The sequence below is a fragment of the Parasteatoda tepidariorum genome, chromosome 5 (genome assembly GCF_982258835.1).
Source record: "Parasteatoda tepidariorum strain Cologne lab strain chromosome 5, Ptep-v5.0, whole genome shotgun sequence".
NCBI lineage: Eukaryota > Metazoa > Arthropoda > Arachnida > Araneae > Theridiidae > Parasteatoda > Parasteatoda tepidariorum.
Genome location: NC_141759.1, coordinates 5,820,707 through 5,844,972, shown reverse-complemented (window position 1 = coordinate 5,844,972; position 24,266 = coordinate 5,820,707). Strand labels below are relative to the sequence as shown.

Sequence of the window (24,266 nt, the reverse complement as noted above, 5' to 3'; positions counted from 1 at the left end):
GATTATTTGATATTAAAAGTGTTTCTTATTTTAATAAATCAATAATATATTCTGGATATCAAAATAATAACTCAATTCTATTTATAGCGAACTGTCACATGGAGTTCTAGTTTTAATTTGGATTATTTTGCGAATAGACAAGTTCTATTTCGTTGCAAGTTTGAAAATGTATTTATTATCCTGAGCTGATAGTATACGCCTTCTGCCTCATTTTATATTATCGGATTTTTTATATTTTTAATTCTATCTCTTTTTTGCTTAAAAACGATATGAACAGCAGTTTTAGAGGATTTAATTAACTTACATTATTCAGGATCTGACTTTCCAGAGCTTTTAAGGAACCAGATTTTTCGATCTTCTATCTCAGATAATTCTTTTCCACGTGACAGTGTGATTTTTCTTATAAAAACAACCAATTCAAATTCTCATTTCCTTTATATTATAGTTCGCGTTTTTAGCCATGCAACTGTTGACTTATTATTTTTGAAATCAAACCCATCATTTTTAGCAAGTAAATATAAGAAATAAATATATAAAATAAAACAGTCTTTTGCATTTAAAATCAAGTGATAATTTTCACAGTTTTACTAAGAAAATTCTTGTTCTTTTTAATGTGGGAAAAGAGCATTACAGTTTTAACTATAGCATTACGTCTTCAAGGTTTATTTACAATCAATTTTTTTATACGTTGATATACTTTCAGGGAGTTGATGTTTTACTTTCGTAAACATGAGTTTATATCTGTATATAGTCCGGTCTTGTGGCTCATTGTCATCGATACCATTTTTAACTTTTGTGACTGTATTGATTTTACACACTTCCCTGGCTTTGATTGATTAGATTTTAAGCTAATTGCTTTCGCGGATGATGTCTTCGTGCTGGTCGGTGGCTCGATCTTCTATCATTTTGATGCCCTGGTGACTCATATCCTCACCAATTTATCAGCCAGGGCCGAGCAAAATAAACTTGAATTTCGTCGTGAAAAGACACAACTAATTACATTCCCGAAAAACAATAAAAAGGTTGCTAGACTTCCCTGCATTAAACTGCACAGAAACGATAACAGTAATATTAAAAACACACGAACACTCAAATACTTGGGAGTCCTGCTCGACCCGGGCTTGACGTGGATCCCCCATCTTAACGAGACTAGAGATAAGATCCAAAGATTCAATCAGGGGATAAGGAGAGTTGCTAGGGCAACCTGGGGGTTCAGCCCATTTATACTTAAACGAATCTACCTCCAGGCAAGCGAGCGTATTATTTTGTATGCAGCCAGTGTCTGGTACAGAAATAACACAAGGATGAACGAAAAACTTAAATCAATCCTAAGGATCCCTCTACTTACCATCACCAAGGCGTATTCGACAGTTAGCTCTGAAGCTGTATAGATACTGGCTGGCATTGTCCCAATTCACCTAAAGATCCTCGAGGACATTATTATCAAAAGGATGAGATGGGGTTGGAGGACGGATGATTTGGTTCATGTTTTTCCAGAGTGCTCTACACAGAATATTAATTTTGATATTCCAACCCCACTGCACCCATCTAAGTATCGCTCCTTGCCCTGGGGGTATGATTGCCCAAAAGATCAGGGTTTGGAGATTTTCACCGACGGCTCTAGGATGGAGACTGGCAAAGATAACATCTTCAGAACTGCTTTTGCATTCGTTGTCTATTTTAACGGAGTAAAAACACATCAGGTCTCCACTAGGGTCGAAGATAACACTAACATCTTTATTGCTGAACTGCTGGCAATCAAATCGGCGTTGCAATGGCTCCAAAACAACAACGTTACGGAGGCAACTATTTATTCAGACTCTCTTTCATCGCTACAGGCCCTGGCTGACCCACAGCCCACATCAGACATTATTGAAACGACAAAATTGCTCTGGAGACTAAATATAAAATTAAACTGGGTTAAGGCTCATGTGGACATCCAGGGCAACGAAGAAGCTGACGAAGCAGCCAAGATGGCCATAGGGTTAGACACGGTAGAACTCCAAGGGCTGAGGACCCCGAAACAGGTTAAGAGTAAACTGAGGGATAGTATCCTTATTAGATGGGCAGAAGAGTGGAGGAACTGCCCAAAAGGGAGGCAAACCTATGATCCCATTAAAACACCATCGACTAAAAGGTTACTTACAAACTTTTACCTAAATCAATTCATTACTGGCCACGGAGTGTTCGGAGTGTATCAAAAAAGGTTTTTCAACAAAAGTGGTATCTGTCAATGTTGCAAAGAAGAACAAACCATTCACCACCTACTTTTTGATTGAGCACGCTTCCGGGCACTCCGAGGGATATCTTTACTAATAAAACTGAGCATTAGATCTTCTCAAGTAATGACTGCAAAAATATCGTCAAGGAAATCATTAGGGTCACACTAGAAGATCTACTAAAAATTAATCAGGTCTAGTCTCACCGGCCCTCCTCTCCAGATCTTCATTCTTTCCCCCAGTAGAGCCATCGGCCGGCATCCGGGCACGCTTGCTTTTACTTTGTGCGCCTCTTGTGTTTTAACTTCTTGTTAGTCTTGACTTGTATACCTCTCCGGCTTTGACTTGTTGCTGGTTTTAACTTTTAAATTTTAAATCTTTTGAGCGCATGTAACTTTTTTGTATTACCACTGGTTGGTTTTATTTTCATGAGTCCCTATTGATTCATGGTTTTAACTATCTTGATCACTTTGTACCCTTTTTAGCTTGTTATTGCTCTTTTAACTTGTCGTTGTTATATATTTTTAACTTTCCTTTTTTGTCTGCGTATTGCCAATGTTTTATCTCCTGTGAATGTTTTTGGTGCTTCTTATAGCGGCGAGGCACGGCCAGAATAAGGGCCTGTAGACCTAATATAAGGATCTTTTGATTCGGCTGTCTCTTGCTCAAAACACAACCAGTTTTTACTTACTTTATCGCTATAATTTGTTCTTTATCTTTCTTGTGTATTGTAAATTTTGTATCTGATGGCCTGTTGCCATCCATCCACTTGATGTAAATTTTGTGTTTTTAATGCCTCTCCCGTATGCCCATAGATGGGCGGGTCGGGGACATACAATAAATATATCTGTATGTAGGTTTTACAGTTGATTCACCTTTCGGACTTTTCTTTTGTCTTGCATGTACGTTTTTATAGATCATGAATTTTAAACCAATCCTCACTTACTGTTTTAACAACCATCTGGACTTGTGAAGGGTCTGAACTGGATAAATCCTCTGTTTCTTGTGAAAGAGGACAATCATGAACACTCTACTGCTTTTGCCATCGGGCTTCTGTTTTTTAATGGCCTTTTGCCATACTTTTAAATTTTTATGTTTACTTTTAAAATTTTTAACCTTTCAATTTAGTTTGCCATTAATAAGGATCTTTTGACCTGGGCTGGCACCCCTATTTTATTGTCTTCTTTAATTTCTGCTGCGGAAAATCTAATGGATTATAAGGGTCTTTTGACCTGGTTTCATTCGGCCAGTCTTCTAAAATTTTAAAATTTTCTTATTTTATTGAACCTTGTTACAAATTTCACACGGCTTGCATGCCAGCACTGGACCTCTAGATTTGGCAGTTATTATGAAATTTGTCGAGGCTGCAAATATACCATTGCCATTTTGTATTTTAACTTTTGATTTTAAATAAATGCCACTGGGGATTTCGCCGGGTTGCCCGGCCGGGTCCATGCGCCGGTGACGTGCTTGCGTTTCCCTAGTTGAAGGGGAGATCTGTCGCGGCGACGAATTCATTTTTTCCCGAATACCCGACTTTGGGGGGGGGGGTATAGAAATAACTATATCTGTATGCATCACAAAATCTGTATAAATAATTTCAAAGCATTTAGCTTCATTGAATGCCATTTTTTTTGTAGTAATGCAGAAAAGGCAACATTTAATATCTTCAGCGAAAAATTCTTAAATGAAAAAAATAACACTCAGTTTATGCGATGGTATACTATCCAAGAAGTGTTACATATAGTGTTAATATTGTACATAACCTTTTTTCCTTTTTATTACCATTCATATATATCAGACTGGTGTAACCCAGCCCTGGGTGTAACCGGGGTTAAACCCATCAGAAGTTGCGGAAAGCCGTGAGGGTTGGAACATTATTATAGAAAAAGCAGATCACGGAAATTTGACTCGATAATTATGAGCCCGTAGCAACTGTTTCAAACGAGGCCGCCTACTTCACAAACATTGGCGGATGCATTACTATGCAATTCGAATTTAAGTGTAATCATTTGAATATGAATACTGCTTTCGCCAAAGAAGCTCAGGGGAGGAGGAAACAAGTTTTGCCGTTTTATATAAACTGTAAATAGTTTTAGTTTCCACTTTTATCCTTTTCTATTATTTTGGAATTTTACATGTATAAATAGTGGATATCACGTTTTTTCTAACTCTTGTTAATAATTTTGGATTAAAAGGCAAAAGAGATATCTTTTCCATAGAAGCATCTGTTAATTTGGTCTCCGAACTCAACACCGCCATATTACATTTCCACTCGGCGTCATTTCAGATTTTAAGAATACATAATTATTAATTCGACAAACATATGGAAAGTAACGCCCACTTTATGCCTTCAACTGAAATGTTTTGGGGGAGGTAGTACTCTTATAGAAAGTGTGTTTTTTGTCTTTTCCAGGTCTTTCTAAAACACACATCATTTAAGCCTTTTTACGCTATCGCATTTCTCCAATTAGTTTAGATGTGTTTAGAACACTACACCTTCTGATATTATCAGGTTGGTTAATTTTCATTTTGCCATAATGAAGGCAGCTACTCAATACATTTTAAAACCTGATTTCTTAATTATTAATTTTTTATAAACTATTTACATTAATTCCCGTCACTAGACAGTACCCACAGTTGAAATTTGATGTGTAGGAAACATAAAAAAGGAGTCTTAAAAACACAGTAAACCAAAGAATCCTACTATATTGAAACTCTTTTAAAATAAACTGTAAATATAATTTCAATACCCCACCCAAAAACTATATGGAACTCGATAAGCAATTATATTTCAAGGGTGAGATCCAAGATTGTTCGTAACTAACATGATTAATGAAGTAATATTCAGTTAAAGAAAGTCTCGGTATCTTCCAACCATTGACGGAGCACCGTCGGTAGCAACAGAAATGATATTAGTCAAGGGAATTATAGCTTTTATTTCAGTAAATAACATTTCACCTTTCGTATCGGTTTCCAAACATTTAGCAAATAGCAATTCTTCGCAAAAGTTTTTAAATTTGCAAATCTTACCTAAGCTAAAAGTAAAGCTTCGTTTCCAAGTAAAGTGGACTCGTCAAGCAGTATAGAAAAAAAATTCAGATGTTTTTTGAGTACTCACATAAAGAAATTTCTACATTTCTACTCACTGAGCCATTTCGTTCATCCTTCTTTGCACTGTATCCTTCTTTGCACCGGGACCTCATAAAAAAATCGAGTTATAGTAATATTCGAGTTATAGCAAATTGACTGTATATATATATATATATATATATATATATATATATATATATATATATATATATATATATATATATATATATATATATATATATATATATATATATATATATATATATATATATTCTTTCTTTCTTTTGTAGAAAGTATGCACAGAATTCATTTATTACATATTACATTTAACCATAATAAAAATTGCATCCTCCTCCTCAGATATTTTTAATTTTGAAGTGAGTCAGGCCTCCACTGCAATCCATGTAAGATGTAATATAATATCTCTTTCCTGGAATTATGTAAACAGAAGCTTTTCTCAAAATAATTATTTATAATTTGATTTGTGGTTTGTTGCTTTTAATTCGATGGGTAATTGAGTTTACTATAATTGTTTTTAAAAATATATCTTTAATTGGTGAAAGTATGTACAGAATTTATTGTTCACATTTAATGAGTTCCTTCTGCAAAACCCACGTTCTGACTTCCGTCGTGTGACTTTTGCAGTGAGAGTTGAATTCTGTCTTCCAGACCAGATTGTCTTCTATATCTTTGATATAGAATCATTATGCAGACACCAATACCAATTCCAATAAACACCATAGCAAAACTAAGTAATGCTAAGGAACCTGAAAAGAAAAAAAACTCATAGAATAAAGCGATTTTTTTTAAACATTATATGAAGTTTTAATGAAAGATGTTAAGATGTATTTTCTCTTTCGACCTAACTCAATTGTCGAAGCCATGGTGGGAAAATTCTAAATATGCTTTTACTTTTTCTCATTTAATTATTAACAAATAAAATATCGATAGATATTTACTCTTTTTGGCAGTATTTTTGTAAATTATTTTTTGTTTTTATGCAATCAGCGCTAAAAGAATTTTTCAACGTCATCCGTATCTATTACCATCAGATTAAACTGTTAAAGAAATTAGATAATAAAAAAAAAATCTAAAAACTGAGAAAGGTGGACGTATCTCCCACAGTGACGACAGATACTACAAAGAATACAAAATCATCCCCGACTTGTCCGGGATTCGAACCCAATGTGATGATGTGAGGTCAGCTCACCGACCACTACACAGTTTGGTTGGCAGTTCTGAAACTTATCAAGAACTATTTCTCCAAATCTAATAAAGCGATCCTTTCTACCTTTTTTTGACAAGAACTGTGTTGGAAAATATTATTTCGCTGAAAGTTAGTTTACCACAAAAAATATCAAGAAAATACAGATTAAAAATTTAACCTATAACTCAAGATGGCCGTGTTAGAACCCTCTTAATATCCACTGTTTCTCAACCAGCGACAAATATTACATCAGGACTCTTTAAAACTTCTATACATTAACATGTTGAATGTCATGGGGTCACCAGTGACCGGCGAAGCCAAGATCATTAGAAACACATAATTCGAGTAAATTTTTAATATTTTTATATTATTATCGTTACTAAAATGGGTCCAGCAGTGGACTGATCGTTAAGACACGATTCCCAGCAGATCACCGAAGTCAAGCATCACTGGCTGCGGTCAGTGTGCGGGTGGGTAACCACTTGGATCAGTCTGCGTAGGGACCGAGGGTGTGCGGTATTGGTCCTCGTTAAACTGCGCTACCGTAAAGTGTTCGACTTCGCGCGCAGGTCGTCGGGCTACCGAAGCGGGGGTGCCATCCCCTCCGCAGAGGATCAAAATTGTGATGGCATGTCTTCGGATCATCCTCCGGGATGTTTCCCAGACCGTCGCCAATAGCTCATTGTGCAGCTCTAGTGCGACGTAAATTAACAACAATAACGTTACTAAAATGGTTTTAAGAAATCAATACATTATAGAACACACAAAAGTAATTTTATTAATATACACAGAGATGCCAACTTGCTCCGGACAGCGAATAAATATTTTCAAGTGGTCGTTTATCAATTGTGATTCTTGGTTTACATAAATTCAATTCAGTAGATTTTTATCCACCACTATTTCTAAACAATTAATAGGCTTACATAATTCACCACTTTCATTGTAAGAAACTAGAAAAATTTGCAAATTTAGCTTGTAGTTATTTACCGTTGCATTCAATGTGTTAAAAAGCAGTATTTTAAAAACGAAGATGTCTACTAACATTTAGGATGATTTGCTGCTGCTGCTAAATCTTTCTAATATCCATGAAAACTTTGTTTTCACGAATTGTGTCATGTTAAATTTTAAAAAAAATGAACTCTTAAGTCCGTCTTATGTTGCATTAGAATCAAAATATCCTGATTTTACTTTTGAGTGAATTCCCTCAACAATTATACGCCTATCAACAATTTTACCCAGGCACCTGTCGGCCTCAAAATTGACTCAATGTGAGTCTGAGATGAACATGCAACGAGGAACCAATATTGGGATGTTCAGATTCTTTAATTTTTTTTCCTATATAAGGACAATATCAGCATCTATAGGGCCTATAATGGCTGAATAATGACTATGAAATATCGGGTGAATCGGACAATTCTATATAGGGCCGATATTGGTTGTAAAGTGGCTGTAAAATATCGGGTGAATCGGACAATTCTATATAGGGCTGATACTGGTTGTAAAATATCGGGTGAATTGGACTATTCTATATGGGGCTGATATTGGTTATAAAGTATGGGTGAATCGGTGAATTCTATACAAGGCCAATATCGGAAAATAACGACCGTTTGAATCCTTATTGAGCCAAGAGTCGTGAATATTGGTCCGATGATGGCCATTTTGATGCTAGGGAAGTTTTAGGTTGAAATTGAAATCTAATTTCTTAATCTAAGTACAGGTTTCTATTTTTATAATAAATCGAACAAAATATCAGTTCAATTTTTCGAATATCGGTTGAAACTTTGTATTCACAAATTATGTTGGATAGATTTTGTTAAATTTTAGAAAAATGAACTTTAAAGTTTTCCTCATCCTGCATTAAAATCACATTATTTTACTTTCAATTTTTGGAGATGCTTTAAACTAAAATTAAGATCTAATTTTTTAATGTAAGTACAAGTTGCTATTTTTATAATTAATCGAACACAGTTACAGTTTATGTATTACTGACAAATAACATCACAAATGTATAATTAGATAAGCAAGGGTTTAGTGAGTGGGGGGCAATAAAAAAGTATAGAGGTAGTCTAGTCGGCCTGTTAACAGATAAACCTACTAATATTTTTTTCATTAGACTTTTGTTTCCGATAAATATTTTTTTTAATTAGGAAAGAGGTCAATTGAAAAAAATATTTTGCCTAGGTCCTTTTGCTTTTCTTTGTCAAAAGCTGCAATAAAAAACAGAAGTCGACCAATTAATAGGTAAATCGATATAATCTTTCGGGTCGAACTTTGTACCTGACCATTTTCCCCTTTTCAAACAGCTAACTGACCGACTGAAGAAAATATTTTACTATTATTACTTTTTCTGACCTACATCTCAATGCAATCAACTTTTTTTTTCCCTATTAAAAATTATGAATCATAACTTATTTAGCTTCTGCATTTGATTGAATTGATACACGCATGCAGGGCGGCTGTATAAATTTGAATTCGTGTTTCTTTTTCAAAATGAACTTTTGTGAAAGTAACGGTTTTTCATCACCATAAATAAACAAAGGCATTATTAGAAACAGTATTTCTTTTCTCCCCATTTCCTTTTAATTCTTCAAATCACATTGATGTTGGAGAATATAAAGAATTTTTTTGACAAAAAATGTAAGTTTTGACATGCTTTGTTTACTGTTACGGTTTGATACTTTGTTTACTGTTTATTGTTGTTTGATACTTTGTTTACGGTTTATTGTTGCTTGATACTTTGTTGCTTCTTACTTTATTTACTGCTTATTTAATGCATTATTTTAACCCAGAAATGCTCGAATTTTTAAATGATTACAAGGTGAAAACTCTGGAGTTTCAAACCAGACATAATATATCATCAATAGTAATATATCGTTTAAATTGAAAAATTAAAAAAAATATTAATCAAGAGTAAAATTTGAAATATCAGAGGTTTCTAAAATTGACCATTTGTTGAATTTAACGCGAATTCGAATCGCGTGATTTTGTATTCTGTCTTCCCCTCTCTATCTTTCACTACGGCACTAAAGCCTAGTAAAGAGCATATGCGTTTTTTTTCTTTTTTAAAAAAACAAAAACATGCCTGCATCAATCAATTTTGAGCCAAGGGGACCGTGGAGGTTAAGGCTTCACAAATTCAAGGCCATCAGCATAATTGTAACATTGTTCACCCGATTTTTTTACTTCCCAGTCAAGTTGGTACCCAGTGATCTGAAGCTGGTGGATTTCATGCAGCCTCTGGGAATCGAACCAGCGTCTTTCACAATGATAGTTCATTATTGTCTTATCCACTGAGCCTTTGCGGTTCACACTTAAAAGATACACTACTTGAAAATAAAAGAATCATTTTTTAATTTATAATTGAAATCAAATTAATTAATTTCAACTTAGGAACAAAAATCATACCAGCTTATGAAAATTAATTATTCACAGGCATTGGTGACACAGTATAATAATGATGGACGTTAGTTAACAAATAATTTATAATACACGATTCCCGTGCTCATAGAAAATTTTTTAAATAATTGTTATACGAATTGTTTTAATCTGAATTTTTTTTTGTTACATAAAATTTTGAAAATAATTATGGAAATTATTTTATTTTAAAATTTGTTTCGCAACATAAAATTTTGAAACATTGTCATAGGATTTATTTTTGTTTTTGTTACATAAAATTTTGGAAATAATTATGGAAAATATTGCATTCTAAATTCGTTTTGTCAGATAAAATTTTAAAAAATTGTTGTCGAAATTATATTACTCAAAATTTGATTTCGTTACTTAAAATTTTGGAAAAAATTATGGAAATTATTTTGTTCTAAATTTGTTTTGTTACATAAAATTTCAAAAATTGTTATGGGAATTATTTTATTTTAAATTTGTTTTTGTTATATAAAAATTTCGAAATAATTGTCGAATTCTAAATTTGTTTTGTTATACTATTTTTTTAAAAATTGCTAGGGGAATTGTTTTATTTTAAATTTGTTTTGTTACATTAAATTCGCAAAATTTTAAAAAAGAAATTAGTGGAATTATTTTATTCCAAATTTTTTTGTTACAGATCATTTTGGAAATAATTGTAGAAATCCTTTTATTCCAAATTTGTTTTGTTTCATAAAATTAAAAAAAAATCGTAGGACTTATTTTATTCTAAATTTTGTTACGTAAAATTATGGAAATCATTGCATCAATAATTTTATTCTAATATTGTTATGCTACATAAAATTAAAAAAAAAAATTTTTATGAAATTTTCTTTATTCTAAATTTGAAAATAAATTTATATTATTTATGTTTGTAATTAAATTTATAAAATAAAATTTTGGAAATAATTATGGAAATTATTTTATTCTCAATTTGTTTTGTTACATATAATTTTTAAAAAAATGTTATGGAAATTATATTATCCTAAATTTGCTTTTGGAAAATAAATTAAATAAACTGACCTCTCGGCTATTGTGTTTTTTCCTTCTAGTTTTATTTCTTACCTATATTTCTCCATTTTTCGTTGACAATTTGATTTTTATATATCAAAATACTTTTGTTTTTTTCTCATTCCGATATGGCAAGTCTTGAAAATGGGTGCCTGATTTTGAGCGCTTGAAACATGTCGATTGTTATTTCCCGTTTATATATTTTTTGGGGAGAACAAGGTTTTTAATCAGTAAATGTGAAAATGTTAAACAAATTTTCAAAAAAATGGTGCTCACTATTGCATAAAGCTGTTGGAATTGTAATCAATAAATTGCATTTTGAAAAAAGCATTTTTTTTTGTCATAATGTGATTTTTTTCTTTTTTACTGAAACTGCAAAAATATTTTTAATAGTTGCTATCCTCAATTTTGAAACTAGTTTTATCCATGGAAATTTTTAAAAATCAACCGATAAGGAATTCCGATAAGAATAAAAATATTTTTCCCTCGAAATTATCAAAATTCAAACAAAGAGTTCAGCACTTAAATAATCTAATGCGTCTTAGTTTTTTGAACCATGAGATAAAAAGCAAATGTTACAAAGAGCCTTTACTTTATCTTATTCCGAGGATAAAAAATATTGAAAGAAAAAAATATGAAGAAGTGAAATTAAATTTCTCTAGAAATATTTTTATGAGATTTTATCAAATTTTTCGAAGAGAGCTAAACTTTTTTTGCGCAAGTGACTCTTAATTATTATTCCTTTACAAGGATGCCTAGAGCAAGTAAAAATATAAAAACTGGAAGAAATTCAATTTATTTTTATTGATTCATTATCTCTTTAATTATTCAATTTTAACTGCATATATGACTTACATTTCAAACTACTCATATTAAAACCAAAAACATTCTTTGCTTTCGATTCGGCAGAAAAGAAATGACGATGCTGCTTAGCCCTCCCCAGTAAATTAGGCCTACGATGTTGGAATACTATTGCCAAAAGCCTAAAATATTTAGAATGATTATCCGATCCTCAAATCAGCATTACTACTCGTACGATCCTGTCCCAGAAATAATTTACTATACACGCTTCCCCGGATCATAAAATTTTTTTTAAATAATTGTTATGTGAATTATTTTATTAGAAATTTGTTTTGTTGCATAAAATTGTGAAAATAATTACGGAAATTATTTTATTTTGAATTTGTTTTGTGACATAAAATTTTGTAACCTTGTTATAGGAGATATTTCGGTTTTTGTAAAATAAAATTTTGGAAATAATTATGGAAATAATTTTATTCTAAATTTGTTTTGTTACATAAAATTTTAAAAAAAAAATTGCAATAGGAATGATGTTATTCTAAATTTGTTTTTATTACATGAAATTTTGAAAATAACTACAGAAATTATTTTACTTTAAATTTGTTTTGTTACGTAAAAGTGTCACATAACCAAGTCTGAGCTGCCAAACCCGTTGTTAGAAGAACCCTAAACACATATTCCTCTCCTAAGATTGTTCGTTCTACTACCATACTGGAAATACTCCAGAAATTAAGAAAGAGAATCTTCAGCCAGTTCCTAAAAAGAGCCAACCGATACCAATTCCTCATTTGATAGGAAACCAAAGAAAAGGAAGAAAAAAAACCTTTTACTTCTAACATAGTGCAAGAATGATGCTACTCAGAATGCGAGCAAACCCGACCCAAAAAGAAGAGCCAGCCAGTCTCCGAGGAAATCATTCAGTTGGAAGTGTTAGTGCTTCTGTTCCTGTGAATGACGGAAATCGGTGTTGGTTGACTTCTACTGGTGAATGTTGACAATGACATAGTCGCTTTGGTAAATGTCCGAAATATATACCAGGTCTAGTTAAATGTCCCTATCCGGTAAACGTTTGACCGGTCTGCCCAACATTAATATTTTAAGGTCAAGTGCCACAGCCTAGTATGCATTTAACCGGTACTCTGAACACTGATGTTTCGCCTAATCTATACTCAGCAGGTATTAAAATATCGAATAAATATAATAATATCAACGAATAAATTAGTATCAAATCGGATGTAACAAATATTTCGGACATTACCCAAAGCGACTATGCGATTGTTGACATTCACCGGAGAAAGTCGACATTCTCTTGCTTTCACTCATTCACTGTAACACTTCTAGTGTCACTCATGTGGAGCAAGGCGTCACATCTGAAACCTCGACGTCAGTTGAGGCTATCACTGCTATCCTAGCTCAGAAAGAAATTCCACAAACCACCCGGTAGAAAACTTAAAACTTTACTCCTGAAAGATGATTTTGAGATATCGGATCTGGACAGTCTATTATTAATTAAAATCTCAAGAAGTAGGGTAAAATTCACTAAAAGTGTAGAAATCTTCAAACTGTTCCAGTGGTGCTGAAAACTAATACCTTGTTCTGACATTAAATAACGAACTCTCATGGAATGACCATATAAGAGATATCATCTCAAAAGCCCGAAGAGCCCTCAAAGCTCGGAAACCACTCATATTGAAACATGCAATTATGGCACTTCACCTAAAGAAACTAATATATGCACAAACCATGAGACCGATAGCCACTTATAATTCACCAGCATGGTGCACAGCACCAGATCATTTGCTAAATAAACAGACTAAAGATGCAAGCTCCTCCCCCTCTTCTTGATCATTCTCACAAGGAGAGATTGCCAACATTGATCAACTCCAGTTAACATCTGTACGGATGGAGCGATTTCGTGGAGGTCGCGCTACGAGATACAGTGCTACTATAGGTGCCATAAATTTGGGCTGTCTTAAAACTCCTGCACGGATAATCCAGCCTACATGCAATTTGCTGGAACACATTTTTTGTACCCTTGTACGAAACCCATCAGCACCATGTGTCACCTTCCAAGGGGGTCCGTCTTAGTTTTTTCTTTTTTTAAATTGCAGCTGTAGCTAGAGAGACAAATTTGCACCAGTTTTTATGAAATTTTGCCTACCATTTTTCAGAAGTTTTCACCTTTAACAAATGCAATACATTTTCTGGAAAATTGCCCGCATGCAATGTGTTAACAGCGGCAACAAGAGAGAGTTACCAACTACCATTCAAAGAGAGTTTCCAACTACCGACTAGACACTGACCCTTTAACTCTTTCATCACGAGATAACTCGTCCATTACACAAAGTTTTTCCATATCATCGAAGCGTTTCCAGTGACTTATTTACCAACATTTAATATTAATTATTATTTTCAATGCATTATTTTTATCCCTGTAAACACGAAGTGAGAATTTTTATTGCTCGTAATTAATAGTTATTTTTTAAAATTAAATAAACAAGTTTCAAAGAAATGTGAGTTTTGTTTCAATTTCAGTGCAGAAAGTGAGACAAAGGAGCGCTTTTGCCGTTTTGAAAGTGTTAATTATTCTACAATTAACATTAAAGCAATAAAGCTATTTTTATTATCCATTGTGCTATTTGTTATTTGCTAGTGAATTATCACGAAAAACTGGTATCATTCCACCAGATTTATTTCGGCTAAGGCTTTCGACAAATATCTACGTCTAGAGTTGTATCAATTGTAGACTGTGAATCATCGGGTTTATAATCAATGCTGTAGGGCAGGGGTGGCGAACCTTTATGCTCCAACGTGCCATTTTTTCTAAAAAAAATTTAATGAGGTCGTGCACGTGCTGACAAACAGTTTTGACTTCGTGATTATTGCCCAGTAAGCACACACCTCACGGCAAACGTAAGGCCGTAAGCTGGCATTCTAGGTAGGATAACGGCAAAAGGCAAGTACAATACGGTCCTTTATCGTTTGTTTTGAGGCATTTCAGGAAGCGGCGGAATAACTCCTCACTTATACAGGCCCGAAAAATAAAACCGTTGTTTGGCCTCTTACACTAAATTAGTTACAGGACCTTTATTGTATACCGCTGTTTGGCCTCTTACACTTAATTAGTTACAGGACCTTTATTGTATACCGTCAATTAAATGTAATGTTACAATTGATTAATAATGAATAGATGCAGAGTTGGTAAAAATGTGCTTTTAACTCAAAACTTTGAAAAAAATCAGGAGAGAAAGGAAAAAAATTCATAAAACAATAACCGTATTTTTTGAGAGGAAAAAAACAGTTTTCATTATTCTTTGAAAACTGCTAATTTTTTAAATAGAATATTAAAAACTAGAATTTTATTATTTTATTATAATCTAAATGTACTTTCTGTGGCATTACCTATTATATTTTTAAAAAAAGTAATTTTAATAAAAATAATCATTTTAAATTTGATTACAATTTTTAAATAAATATATATAATTATTTTTTTTTAATTTTTTCTTTTTGAAATCATTTTCTGAAGTATAATTTTTAACTCGAAATATAATATATTTGTTACTTTCAAGAAAAATTGAATACATATTCCCTTAAAAATAAGAATAAATATTAATACTTATAACTAGAACAATGAAATTAACCAAATGAAATTAACATGAATTTTTTCCAGACTATGATTCTTTTTTTAAACATTCTTTAAAACAAAAATGAATTGGTAAGTTCAAAATTCATGTAAATAAAAAAATCCATTTATAGAAAATAAATAGAAAAAAATATTGTAAATTGCTTATATCCTCCTTGAAATTATAAATATCTTGAATTTAGAGCAAGGATTTTTAATGAAATATGCTTTTTTATTACATTAATTTACTAATTTTTATTACAATTTAAGTATTTTGTAATAATGAATGTATACGATTTAAAATAGTAAACTTTTCATTTATATAAAAAATATATTTATATATTTTTTTATTTTAATGTTCATTTTAAACTTAATATCTTAGTTTAATCACTTACTTCTTAAAAACTGGATTCAAAATAGTTTAAATGGTCTTAGGAATTTTGAATTTTAAAAAAATCGTGTTTAAATTTTCTGATTGGTTGTAGCAAACGTCTAGTCCAATAAAGTAAGTAACTTTTTTTTCCGTAAACTTTTAAGCAATACTTGAAAGTAATAATTGCTTAGGAAATTTTATTCTTCAAAATACGTTTTTAAATAATAAAAATACATTTGGATATTTTTATTAATTAAACTTCAAAATATTAAGCAAATAATTTTTTCTCTAAGCTTATAATACAGAATATAGATAAAAATAAAAATTATACTTTCAAAATGTTAATTATATTTATTTTTTATTCGCATAACAAAAATATTTTTTCATGCAGTATTATATTTATTTCTAAAATAGTTTATATACATTAAGGAAAAAAAAAAACTGTTTTGAATGCAATTCATAGATGGCGCTGTTTTTTTTATTTTTTACTTTAGACGTGTTTTCGATTCCTGCCGATAGATGGCAGAAAATATAAAGTGTCGGGTCTTGTAGGGTTGCCTTTCTTTTAACTTTGATAGAATTTCGCCAATTTATACAGAATGACAGTCGGTACGGCTTCTGTCCAGCGAATGAGTCGAGGCATAACCCCCCGCGGACTCTGCGGAAACCATATCCCTCCCCCACCCAAGGACAACCCTCCAACAAAAGTTTCTGCTTACTAAAAAAAAGCAAATCTATCATTCATGTGTGGCAAGGGTCTGAACTATTTATTCTAGCATAAAATGTGACATAAATAAAAAAATGTTCTACTGCATATTGCCTTTACCAATTAAATAGCGGAATAGTTATTTAAAACCAGAATTGCGTTATTGAGTTTTATTTTAAAACTCAAATCTCTTAATAGCAAATTAGACAAAATTAAACATTAAATTTCTCTGTTTCAATCTTTCTTTACACTTACATTCATCACATACTTCAATTCAAGTGTTAATCAAAATAGCATCGTATTTAAAGCTGGAAAAAATACAAAAGTTATAGCATGATTTAAAAAAAGTTACCGATTTTTTCTTCTATGAAGTCGATATAAGATTTAAATAAAAATGCATTGTGTGAAAAATTACTCATTCTCCAATAATGTTCCCTAGTTGTAGAAAAATGAAAGAAACATAACAATACAAAATAATAAACGCACATTTATCCATTTTCAAACGTCATTTGCAAAATGTTTCCTATACATGAATTGAAAACATTGTTTTTTCTCACAAGGGGTTTTGGGGTTAACAAATTTTAAAATTGTGCTGTATTTTAAATCTTAGGAAACAATAGCAGAAATATGGCTGAAATATGAAAATAACGGTAAGAGAACCGAAATTTTATCTGTTTGCCCAATTAAACTGTTGGTATAGTTTTAAATTTACGGTCAATTTGCAAATCAATATTTTAGAAAAGGCATAACTATTTAGACAAAATTGAATGATTATGTAATTAGAACTAAGTGGAGCTCTTTTAACCATAAACTGGCGAAAAATGAAATTGTATTTCATGCTGCCGAATCGACTTGGCAATTTTCATAGTACAAAACGAATCCAGTTTTCATACCTACTTTTTAAAGAGTGCAGTTCTTTTAGAATTAATTTATTAAAATCCGGCTAAAGATTGACGTTAATTTAAAAAAAAATCAAAAACAGATCATAGTTCGTAAACATGCAAATATTTAAATATATTAAATGTTTTTCAGATTGTGACGATAATTTATACCTTGACTGCAGCAGATAAATTTTTATCAATTGATCAGCTTCTACAGTCCCTTTTTAGGGGCGATTTTAAATATTAATCATACGCTTACTGATAATAGTTGTTCGACACAATTTATTTTTATGTATCCTTGTTTTCTACATGGAGGCACCGTCACCTGTTCGCTACGCTCGATAATCCCTGTAGTTGATTCTCGTTCATCAAGTTTGAAATAATTGAAGATCAAGTACAAATCGTTTTCTTCTACTTTTTTAAATAAAAATTACGATTGGATTGCCAGCAGTTGTATTTTAAGGATTACTAAGTTTTGACAAATGAAAAATAAGGAAAAACGGTCTCGCCGAGAGTTATTACGCATTGAAGATGTTCTATGGAAAAAGCAGTTTATGCCCACGCGCAAATTCGTTTTTTTATTCTCTCAGAACTAGAGGCATTGGGTACAAACCTTTCTCAAGAATGTTCTTAAAAGTTTGTTTTTTCCTGAAAAGTCGATTAAAAATTATTTGTTTAATATAAAATTATTATACTTTTATTTAAGTTCATTATATTAACTTGTCAATTTTAACAAAATAAAAAGGATAGCTGGATTTGAATAATAAATAACTGTGCTTAAAAATATTACATTTAGAAAGGCAGAATGCGCGACACAATAAGAATTAATAAATTAGAAGTAATTTTTTCTTGTTAACAGATCATATAGGAAACAATTCTTATTTCTCTTTATTCTACATATATTTTCAAATGTCGGTATGAAATGTCGAAGTTTTATATTTGGCAACACCTAATCTTTTTCTATATATTTTTATTTCTTTATTTTTATTATTTTTAATAAAGTCAAGAGGGATATTATGAAAATCGCGTAAATGAAAAATTTTTCCACAACAATCGATAAATATTTATCAGTTAAAGAAAAAATTAAAAAGAACCTTTTAAATTGTAATAACTTTCAAATAAGAGTTTCTAAGAGGAAATAATGACTCTATGCTACGGTTATAAACTAAATTTGACTCTTTCAGCATACCAAATTTAACTTCTGCAACTGAATTCTTGCAGCCATAGAGCGGCCCACGTGTTATTTTTCTAACAAGTTTAAGAGTAAAAATAATCTTGACTTAATTTTAGAATTATTTTTTAATTCCATTGTAATCTCCGTTCAATCTCCTACATATCTTCGTAATGTGACGTTTCTAAATCTAAGAGTGTTTGATAAAATGTAACGTTAAGTTGTAAACCCCAAAACAGTGGCGGTGTCAGGGACCTTTTCAGTTTTCTGACAGAGAAGGAAATTTATTAATATCTGCTCGTTTCACGTTAATTTAGCAATGCAGTTTATTTTTCCAACTTCATATAAAAAGAAATTTTTAGGAATGGTCAGTGTTAATGTCATTATTCTAGGTTCTCATGCGTTCGCACTTTTCGATTAGACCAATTTAATCGAAAACTTCAACACTATTATCTTAAGTAAAGAATTCTAAGAGTCATGAAAAAAGTCATGATAGCATCTCGAAAATCAAAAAGCATCTCGAAATGATATAATAAAAAATAAAAAGATAATTTTTGAAATTCTTATAATTCATTGCTTTACAGACTGAGTTTTTTCTTTTTATTTTCACCAGAGCGTATTTTTAATAGTGTTACATTAAATTACTTTAAAGCATTTTATAATCTTTTTATAGTTAACTTATACACAACTATTATTCTCCTTTTTGGCAGCAGTTATTATATAAACATTGATACTGAAGGAAGAAAAGAATTTTGTATTGTTCTACGAAACGTATATTGGCTGGAATTAAATATCAATTTGGCCCATTGACTGACATAAGGATAAAAATTAATTTAGACACCTTTTGTAAATTATGACGACCTTATAAAAAATCTATCCAAGAAAAAAAAATGATCAATGGGTATCCAGTGATTGGAAAAGTGCATTTACAATTCTCTCATGTTATTAAACTTATAGTATTCTTTAACTTTCATTAATTATTTTATTAACAAAATTGTAATTGTATAGTATATTTTTTTTTCTCTTAATAACACATACTTTTTTTAATTTTTTATTTTAATAATCTTTTTTATTTGGATTAATTCTGTTTTTAGAAAACAGTTCAAACCAATCTTTCAATGAAATTTCATATCAATAATATCTGATATCTAGTAACTTATTCTTAGTTTACTTACAGTTAAATATAATAAATTTCGCAATTATAGTAGGAATAAAGAAGTTTAACTAATAGGACATAGTTAAATTAAATTTTTACTCTTTATTTTGTGGAAAAAAAATTTTTTGATATTCATATTTTTTGTAGAATATTAATTTTGAAGAACTTGTAATTCAACGTTGAGTAATTTACGCTGAGTAATTTTGTTGCCGTATTAACTTATTCATTCTTTATTTGACTTAGCTCAAATAAATTTCCCCATATAATCAATTTCGAACAGTCCAGTAAACATATCTTAATAGAAAATTAAAGGATTTAAGTTTCCTACTCAGAATTTTAACACTTTAATCTTTACACTACTATAACAAACCATAAATGAAAATATTGTTTCGAATTATTTTCGTAAAAACAAAAACAAAGTTTACTCACTGTCCCTTCCTTGCACAGGGGGGTTGCTTTCCCAGGAGCGACCCATCATAATAATTAATTATCGATTTAGTGCTGTTTTAAATAGTTTTCGATAAAATTATAATAATTTGAATTATTATTAGTAATGATTGCACTAAAATTAGCAGTTTGTAATGCAAGCACTTTTGTACGTTGTAAGAACTAGCGTTTTTTTTTATTTTTACTGCATGTATTAAATGTAAAGTCAATATCAAAAAGAGAATCATAAGAATTTTAATGGTCAATTTTATGCAATAAAATTTCAGGAATAAAAAGGAGTTTGCAAGTGTATTTGTGTGCCCTTCATGATATTAAAATATTTGTTAGTAAAAGAAGTAAAGACCTTTATTTTAGAATTAAGAAGTTAAAGTTTGCTTTGAGGGGGACGAGTATAGGTGATGGAATGTAGCTGTTTCAAAAAAAGATCCCTTTCCTCTCTTTGTTAGTGTATGGTAACTTGAGAAGTTAACGATATCCGGTTATGCGTTTCTCACATCCCACCCTGTTGGGGGTCAGTTCTTGAGAACTTCAGACTTTTCCAATATTTTGTTATTTTTTTATGTTGTGAATCGATCTCCCCTATCATCAATTTCAGTTTTAATTTCTTTCCTTATATTGCTGACGATTATTATTATTTAACATTTTCATAAAACCACTATTATGTTCAATTGTTCGTAATAAGTTTTTCATTGAACTGTTTATTTTTTTTTCTAAAAAAATAAATAAGCAAAAATATAACAGAAAAACGCAAAATTCTCATATTTCGCAGATTACGAAAAGCAATACACCGTAAAAGTCATTTACAGATCAAAATTCTGTTTCTAAAATGTATCTAACAAAAATCTTTCAACCAGTTGTGGGAAATTACAAAAGTAAATGAAAAATAAATATATAAATAAACTCTAATTTTTAAAGAAAAATATTTTTTGATTTAATATCAAGGTCTTATTTGATAAGTAATATAACTTGTTAAAAATGGAGAGAGTCTCGCTTTTTATGCTTTTTAAGTACAACAAAGCATCATAATTCTTTGCACTTTTTTGGATTTTGAAACTCCTTGCATCTGAACAGTCCAGAGCTTGTAAATGATTCAAATAAATCAAATTCATTCTCATTCATGTGTTTTAAAATTAACATTATTTAAATTAAAATTAACATTAAAATATTATAAAGCGAGAAATCAGTTTCAACCTGCCATAATTTTAACAATTGATATAATAAATCGGTAACTTACTTAATTAACTATATTTCGTGGTTCGTGCAATAATGAAGATAGCTAAAATATAAAAAGAAAACTATAAAAGAAAAATTAACGGTAATTAAATTGTTAAATCTTCTTATTTCGCATCTTCATAAATTATTAAAATTCAGTTCTTCTCTCATCTGGACACAAATGCATTTAAAGTTAGATCTTTTGTAATTCATGCATTTAAATTTTTTAGTGTCTTAATATTTATGAGTTAACTCAGAAACTTCTAACCGTATTTAATTTCTTAAATTAGCAAAAAAGTTCAGAAGGAAAAAATAATTAATGTACTCAGTTTTTATTTAATTTTGAACTAATACAGAAAAATTTATGAACGGGCAATGTTTAGGGAGGAAAACTCCTTAATTCTTTGAGTAGAGAAATAATAATACGTTACCATACCATGCGTTTCTTTCCAAATTAAAAAATCGTTAGGGCGTAGCCAACGGAGTTAAATTAATGCCGTGTGCGCCATTGCCAACTTCAATCTACTTTTTATTATCTGTATTTGGTTTTGTAGAGCAAAAACTACAAGATTTAGAAAAATCAAATTACAATGGACTGTAGAGAAGTGTACAGGGATTACGATGGAATGAAGAAAATGTATGATCGATAATTTGTTTGAGAACTATTAACTCCTACACTTAGTGATAAAAAATATCGTATGAGCCGCTCTGCAGGACACAAAAATTCCGCTACAGAATTGAAATTTTCTTTTTCTGAGCAAAAACAACAAGATTTTAAAATTTGAAATTACTATGGTTTATAGAAAAAAATACAGAGAAAATTTAACATTCGATAATAAGTATTATTAACTCTTATACTTGTAAGAAAAAATACTATATTTGGATGATCTGTAAGATGAGAAAATGTATGATCAAAACTACCAAAATATTGCTAAATTTACCATAATTCTAGCTCTATGGAAACACCAAAAAACTCGATAATTTTAACCAAAGAGTTTTGGTAATGTTTTAGGTTAACAATAAAATAAAATTTTATAATGTTTGTTAAATTTTGGTAAAATATGGTAAATAATCATGTTAGCTAAGAACATTTTCTTCTTATAGGCCTTTATTCAATAAAATTAACTGTTCAGTTATGTATTTTCTACTAAATGTGTGGTAATAAGAACTATATTTGTGAAAACCAGAATTTCTGTTAAACCCTTACAATTTGAATAGAAAATTTATCAAATAAATGGTTTAAATACAGGATATATTTTAATTTTATTACCCAAGTTATTTTTTATTTTTTTTAAACCAGAAATGTCAATACAGTTCCGTAATTTTACCGAATTTTTTTCTTCGTATTCTCCACTTAAATGTAATTATGCAGTTAAAATTCGATGAGCTAAAAAAAAAAAACATTTTTATATGTAAACCTAAAACGAATTTTCTTTCGAATTCCAATTTATTTGAAAGTCATTGCTAATTTAAGTGTTCATTCGTGAATTTTTTCAGGTATATTTTAAATATTGACTGTTTATTCATTTTTGCAGAAAATTTATTTTTTCGTCAGGAGATCTTTGCCTTTTTTTTAATTTTGTAAGCTCGCACTGAATTGTCAATTAAGAGTAGCGAAAGAGAGAGAGAGAGAGAGAGAGGAATTTGCATGTTGCAAGATATAAATCTTAAAAGTTAAATTGACATTTTTAAAAATAAATAAACCTAACGATAAAAAGTATTCTCAGTTTAAACTGTTAAAATTCTCGTCAACAAATAAAATAATTTCTCAGCAATTTTTCTTGTTTTATTGTTCTAATACACAATCTGTATTCCTTAGGTCAAATCTTCTTTAAAGTGCAGATGATAATTTTCAAGTTGAGGTAGTCCTCGAATTCGTTACGATTAGCATTTTAACAAAACATTCTTACATAACGCTACTTCACTTGTACATTTTAAAAGCAAAATGTTTAGCGTTTCAGTTTAAAATATTGCTTTTTAAGGGAAAAAAATAAAACAAGGATTTAAGTGAAACAATTACGCGGGTAGGTGATCGGAAACGGGGGGAGTCAGAGACTCCCTGTTTTTCTTTTTTTAATTTTCGCATGGAACAATTCCTTAATAGAAAGAGTTAATAATATATATTAATAATACATATTAATCTTATAGAGAAACAGGATTTTATTTTTCTGCACAGCAAGTCAAAACATTTATGTAAGCATTATTTCCAAGTGTAGAAGTATTAAAGTTTTTCTGAAAAAAAAAAGCATACAAATAAGTTTTGACCTAATGCAATTATTTAATTTCGAGAGTTCGTTTATCGTTGGTAGTTAACTAAATGTTTTTGTTATTTAATTTATTTTTCCTTTATAACACCAGAAATTGTTTTTAAAAATTTAAAAATAAATATTGATCTTAATTTGAGGACATTTTACTGTCTGAAATCACAGGACACGTATTTTTAAAAAGAATCATTTAAGTGACCTTGTTTCCAATCCTTCAAGTTAAGGGAAAAAGAGAGGGGAAAGCGAACGCTTAGCATTTTAAACCCCCTCCCCCGATTCTAAGAAAAAGTCTCTTCAACCAGGTGGTCCACTTACCCCAGACGCCAAAAGATTCAATGGTCGCCAAAAAATTTGAAAAAAAGGGGATAAATAATGGAAATGGTCAACTTCAAAAGAGGTCTCCTTTCTGTTTTATTGCAGGAATGCGATACACAACAGACTAAGGACAAGTAAGTAAACTTTTATTCTTTAGCTCATGTTATATTTTCAGTACACTATTATTTATTAATTTTTCACAAATAGTTTGTTTTTATTTTCTTTATTTAGTTTTTAGTAATTATATTTTTTAATCTTTATATTCTACAAGAATGTTTCTTCGTAAGATTAGCATGTAAGTTACCATTTTAGTTTTAAAATGAATTATAAGTTCCATTAATCCTAACAATAGAAAAATGATTTTCTAT

General features: G+C 30.5%; 1 protein-coding gene across 1 annotated transcript in view; it reads right to left on the bottom strand.

Annotated features, from left to right (window-relative positions):
• Positions 1-5,841: 5,841 nt before the first annotated feature.
• LOC107436174 (uncharacterized) overlaps positions 5,842-24,266 on the bottom strand; it is a 108,872-nt gene continuing 90,447 nt past the window's right edge. Inside the window, exon 15 of the mRNA XM_021146764.4 lies at positions 5,842-6,079. Coding sequence (XP_021002423.3) covers positions 5,901-6,079 — 179 coding nt within the window. The 3' untranslated portion in view covers positions 5,842-5,900. The remainder of the gene's footprint in view (positions 6,080-24,266) is intronic.